General features: G+C 65.4%; 2 protein-coding genes across 2 annotated transcripts; both read left to right on the top strand.

Annotated features, from left to right (window-relative positions):
• Positions 1-187: 187 nt before the first annotated feature.
• MNEG_10849 (hypothetical protein) lies at positions 188-448 on the top strand (the record flags this gene model as incomplete). Its single annotated transcript, XM_014040681.1, has 1 exon — positions 188-448. One exon carries the CDS (start codon positions 188-190, stop codon positions 446-448), a length of 261 nt encoding a protein of 86 aa, XP_013896135.1.
• A 1,352-nt stretch (positions 449-1,800) lies between these two features.
• Positions 1,801-5,705, top strand: MNEG_10848 (magnesium chelatase subunit I; the record flags this gene model as incomplete). Its single annotated transcript, XM_014040680.1, has 11 exons — positions 1,801-1,839; positions 2,162-2,276; positions 2,683-2,847; positions 2,979-3,047; positions 3,395-3,483; positions 3,731-3,830; positions 4,209-4,270; positions 4,704-4,779; positions 5,042-5,210; positions 5,504-5,566; positions 5,672-5,705. The coding sequence occupies 11 exons, from the start codon at positions 1,801-1,803 to the stop codon at positions 5,703-5,705; spliced, it is 981 nt and encodes a 326-aa protein (XP_013896134.1).
• Positions 5,706-5,882: the final 177 nt, after the last annotated feature.

Below are 5,882 nucleotides of genomic sequence, written 5' to 3'. Positions count from 1 at the left end.
GTGTGGCGGGGCGGTCCTCGCTTGGCGCCCAGGTGCCTGGCGCCGCTAACATGCGCTCCCACGCCTGTGCACCTGTGTTCGTCCCCCATGTTCCTCCGTCGCTGACTGGGCCCATCCCAACCGGCCGCAACGCGCAATCTTGTGGACTCTCTATCTGCAACAGGCCCTCATTTGGGACCTGTCGACCATGGGCCAGCAGGCCGGCCCCAACGGCGCCGGCCCCACCCCCAGCGGCGCTAACGGCAGCGGCGCGGCGGCCAGCGGCGCGGGCGCGGGCGCTGCGGGCGGCGGCGGGGCCGGGGGCCTGCACGCTGATGTCAGCGGTGGCCTCGACCCCATCCTTTCGTACTCTGCGGGGTCCGACATCAACCAGCTGCAGTGGTCGGTGGCGCACCCCGATTGGATTGCAATCAACTATGGTGCTACCACCGAGGTCCTGCGGGTGTAACGCGTCCTTTGAAAGATGGATGGCGCAGCTGGCCGTCCCTGTCTTGGCTGCGCAAGCGGGGCGTGCGGCGCGGGGAATCGGTCGGGGGGGCCGAGATGAGAGAGACGGGGCACCATTTGACACAGGACCGGCGCGCTCCTCGATATTGCCTCTTCGATGCCCTGCAGCGATTCCCGTTGAGTGGGTGCGTCCCCAGTGCCAAGGGGGTGGTCGGCCGTGGTACGCGGTGGTGATGAGACTCGTGTACGTCATGCATGTTCCATCAATCAGACCACTTGGACCCGGGTTGCGCTGGTCGCCATGCCGTGCCGCTGGGTCACCATTGGTCAACTGGCAACCATCCGGGGGCAGGGGGGCGGGGCCGCCGTGCACGCAGTGGCTTGCAATGGAGCATGACCGGGGCGGCGCGCCAGTTCAGTATCACATGCAAACCAGTTGCAGACTATGTAGGCCACCCGGCTCATTGCGTGTGAACGCTCTCGCTGGTCGTGCTGTGAGCCCGCCCACCTGCCCTGCCTGCATGCTGCGCATGTGATCACCATGTGCACACTGCAGTGCTGCCAGTGCCAATACACACGTGCATACTCGAAAGCCGTTCAAAGCGCGCACGGTCGAGATGGCTGCCATGATGCGCACTCACTCGATGGTCTCGCGCAGGGCCACTACGCCCATGCCGTTACTGCGCTCCGGCAATGCATCATTCAATGCCACTGGAGCACGCGCGCTTCAGCCATTTCAGGTGTGCGGGACAGCAGGTGGACAACGGGTGACGGAAGGCCGTGAACGACTTTCAAGCCCGCGCACCGATACATATCATTTTGTCCCGACCTGGCTGTATCGCAGGCATGCAAGGCGTCCCGCTGCCCGTGCAGGGGTGAGTATAGGGCGGAAGCGGCCCTGATCTGGACGCACACGACACTACTGCAAGTGTCCCTGCCGCTGCACTTGCATGGCGCCAGCTCTGGCTGATTGGATTTTTCAGGCCTGAGACATTTGATGTACCCATGACTGACGCTGATACCGTTGCCACGCCCCTTGGCTGACTGCGCACCGCCGTCCTCCCCTCTGCACCTGCCATGCTCACGCACGCGCGCCTGCAGTGTATGCTGTGCCTGCTGTCACGGATAATGGAGCCGTCACCAAGGCGCTCGAGGGTGCGCAGCATATCCCCACTTATCGCGACCTGCGCGGGGCGCCGCGCCGCAGCAGCCCGGGGCGCGCAACAAGCAGGGGCGCAGCGCAGACCCCCCGTGCCCCCCACAGCGTGATGCCCCCCTTTCCTTGGTGCACGCGCCCGCGCAGGCCAGGCGCGCCCCATCTACCCTTTCACTGCCATTGTGGGTCAGGAGGAAATGAAGCTCGCCCTCATCCTCAATGTCATCGACCCCAAGGTGCGGGCTTGACACGTCACATCAAACACAACAATTGTGCAACCAGCCCGCGCAGTCAAAACGCATGGGGATTATGTTGGGTGTGAGTGAGTGCGCAAGTGTTCTGGTGCCATCCGTTGGGCATGCTGTGCTTGCATGCCTGCTTTTCATGCATGTGTATTTGTATGTGTATGTGTATGTGCATGTGTATGTGTATGTGCATGTGTATGTGCATGTGTGTGTGCGTGTGCAGGCGTGCAATGTGCAAGCGCCCGCCTACTGCCGACGATGCACCGGCGCGCGCTCAGCCCCGCCCCGTCCTGCGCGTGCGCGTGCGCCGCAGATCGGCGGCGTGATGATCATGGGCGACCGCGGCACTGGCAAGTCGACCACCATCCGCGCCCTGGCCGATCTGCTGCCCGAGATCCGGGTCGTGGACAGGGACCCCTTCAATTCGGGTGGGCGCATGTGATTGACCTAGAGTGATCTGGTGATCTGAGAAATCTAGGTGATCTGGATGATCTAGGTGACTTCAGTTAACTGCCTGGTTGAGTGGTCAAAGGCAGTCTGCGTCGCAGTGCGGAGCCGTCGCCGCCAGGCGGCGCTGGCGCTGGGATCATGTGGGCGCACGGCCGCACGTGCTGGCGGCCCGCACGTTCTCAACGCAAATGTGCGGCCGGTCGACGGGGCGCGACGGCTCCTAGAAACGCCAAGGACGCTGCCAGGCGTGCGCAGCGGGCCCAGCCCTGCACATGCACCCACCCCAACCAACCCGGCTTTCAAACGTCGACCTTTGAGGGACCGGGCCGTCGATCTGGCCTGTGCGGCGCCTTACCTCATCCAACCGCTCGCGATCTCATCCAGACCCCGAGGACCCCGAGCTCATGTCTGAGGAGGTGCGTCTGCGCATCAGGGCGGGCGAGGCCGTGCCCGTGGGCAGCATGAAGATCCCCATGGTGGACCTGCCCCTGGGCGCCACGGAGGACAGGGTGTGCGGCACCATCGACATTGAGAAGGCACTCACAGAGGGTGCGCGGCCCGCGGCGGCCCCACGCGCGGCGGTTTGTGGCGGTTTTTTCCTGGTGTTTCGAGGTTGCAGGGGTGGCTGTTCGCCCAGGGGTTGCGTGGCGAGTGTCTAATACGTGTCTCCGGGCGACCAGCATGGGAGTTTGGCGGCGGCTCGGGCAGGCGACCGGGCTGGGGGCGGCGCGGCAGCGTGGGTGCTGAGGGTGGGGTGCTTGTCGTGACTGTGGCTTGCTGGGGAGCACTGGGTGTGGAGGAGGGGCCCGCTCAGGTGAGTAGGCGCCACTATGGAGTACGGGAGTGTGGCGGCAGGGGTTGCGGAGCCGGGTCGCTCGCAAGGCCGCACCCCCGCACAGCGAGGGTCCCAGCCGGCCCACTTCGGCGCGCGGTTCTCCAGCTGGCAAAACCGGCGCGACCGGCACTTAACATCGGATTGCTCCCGCCCCGAGCCGAGCCCGGTCGGGGCCGGCGCCACGCGCACCGCCTCTTGGCTCCGCACCTGAAGTCCCTTCTGCGGCCGCTGGGGCCACTCCCTGCATCTTGTTAACACCAGGTGTCAAGGCGTTTGAGCCCGGGCTGCTGGCCAAGGCCAACCGCGGCATCCTGTACGTGGACGAGGTCAACCTGCTGGACGACCACCTGGTGCGATCTCTGATCTGATTCGACGTGATCTGAGTGTTTGTGATCTGATCACGTACGATGTCATACACAATAGGCGCATGCATGATTTGGGTTTGGGGTCATTCGCCGTAGGTGCTAGGTAGGCTGTACGTGGCGGCCGCGGCGGCCCTTGTAGATCCATGGCGTTGACCCCGGTCCGTGGTGCCCAACCACCCCACCTCTTTCCTTCCGCTTCCCCAACCCCCCTCCCCCCACACCCCCGATCAAGGTCGACGTTCTGCTGGACTCTGCCGCCTCTGGCTGGAACACCGTGGAGCGCGAGGGCATCTCCATCAGCCACCCCGCGCGCTTCATCCTCGTCGGGTCCGGTGAGCCGCCCGACTCGCCCCCAGGGGCGCGCCAAAAGCACGATCGGGATGTGACAGGGGGCGTTTCTCTCGTTTTGTGGGCAGCCGAGCACGCCGTCCCAGGCTCTGCCTGGCGGCGGGCTGTTGGAGGGCACGCGTCGTGGCCGCGGCCGGGGCGGGCGGTGGGGCAGCGCCGCTGTGAGGCGCGGCGTGGGTCACTCTTGGCTGACCCTGCTAGCGATGACATCACCCCACCACCGGCGCAATTACGGTACACACACACTCATGCACACACGCACGCACAAACACCCCAAAACCCGACATGCGTGCCGTTCCTTGCGCCGCCCTCACGGCCCCGTATACGTAACCCTGCCCCTGCCGGCACGCTGCCGCCGTCAGGCAACCCAGAGGAGGGCGAGCTGCGGCCGCAGCTGCTGGACCGCTTCGGCATGCACGCGCAGGTGGGGGCGTTTACACTGCGAGATTGGGGTTAGGGGCAAGGGTGGGAGTAGCCCGCCGCTCGTGCTCGCGGACCGATGCTTTGCAGGGCGCACCCCCACTTGGTGCTGGCAGGTAGGGCAGGGCCAGACTGGGCAGCTTTTCTTGCAAGATTTAAAAGGACTGATAAGGAACGGCTTGCTGGCCCCATTTACACAGCTGCCCGCACACTGTGCATGTCAGAGCGCGTGCATGCATGACAGGTCGGTAGAAGGCTGGCCGCCGCCGTCTGGATGTGTTCACGCAGCAGAGCTCCACGGCCCACGCGCCGCCCCTACACCAGCTTCCCGGACGAGCGTGTTTTGACCGTTGACCGTTCATGTCTGCATTTTGTGCCGATCTCAACCAGAGTGCAATTTGATGCACACGGGCGACCCGCAACCCCTCCATACTCAGATCGGCACCGTGAGGGAGCCCGAGCTGCGGGTCCAGATCGTGGCGGAGCGCAGCACCTTCGACGAGGACCCCGCCAGTGAGCAAACAATGCACCCGGAAACCACAACCACAACACCCCTCGGCCTCGCACGCGCTGCCGCCGCCCTTCCGCAGCGCGCTCGCTCCGCGCCGCGGGCCGCGGGCCGCAGGCCGTGCGTCTCGACGCAGCACGCCCCGCCATTAAGTTGAACACCCAACCCACGGCCCTCCAGCTTCCCCTCCCACTGGGCCGGATCTCGCCCGTCCGCCCCCTGCACTTCCCGCTCCCTGAAACCCCACGACCCCACCCCGCCCCCCAGCCTTCCGCGCCAAGTACGAGGCCCGGCAGGCCGCGCTGACCAACAAGATCGTCGACGCGCGCAAGCGCCTCAAGTCGGTGGACATTGCGTACGACTTCCGCGTGAAGATCAGCCAGATCTGCAGCGAGCTCAACGTGGACGGAATACGCGGGGACATCGTCACCAACAGGTGGGGGCGGGAGCGGTGGCGGTTTCTGGGGTCAAGTGGATGACGGTGCGTATGCATTTTGGGAGGCCGGGAAGGGGACGGCTCGGTGCGTGTTCGGGTGCTGCGCCTGCAAATAGCATCGCGGGTGTTCGTGCTGCGGCGCTACGTGGGCCCGGCGCGTCTCACGGGGCCTTTGGTGCGAGGGTGCAGCAGCTTGGTTGGACGCGTTCCAAACAGCAGCAGCTTCGTGCGTGCACGGCCGACCGTTTGTGCGCATGCCGTCGCCGCCGCTGCCGCCTTGCGTGACATGCCAGGGCCTCCAAGGCGATCGCCGCTTTTGAGGGGCGCAAGGAGGTCGAGGTGGAGGACATTTACAGGTGGGTGTGCGGCTGCTGCGGATCATCCATCACTGCGTTGGTCATTATATTGGGTGTGCGCTTTGAGGGCGCCATCAGCAATGCCCTCGCGCAATCCATGAGCAGGTTTGCTCATGTAGTGCACCGCTGCGGCGGCTGATGTGTCGTGTCCTCCGCTGCCTGCTGATTTGTTGAGTTGCGCCTGCCACCCCGGTGTACAAATGCGCACGTGCGCACGCACGCACGCACGCGCACGCCCAGGCGCATGCGCATGTGCACACACACGCAACATGCACATCCGTGCGCCCGTACCCCTCCCCCCCCCCCCCCCCCCCCC

The sequence above is a fragment of the Monoraphidium neglectum genome (assembly GCF_000611645.1).
Source record: "Monoraphidium neglectum strain SAG 48.87 unplaced genomic scaffold scaffold02483, whole genome shotgun sequence".
Taxonomy (NCBI): domain Eukaryota; kingdom Viridiplantae; phylum Chlorophyta; class Chlorophyceae; order Sphaeropleales; family Selenastraceae; genus Monoraphidium; species Monoraphidium neglectum.
Note: the sequence above shows the minus strand (reverse complement) of the source record. Positions and strands in the feature narration are given on the sequence as shown.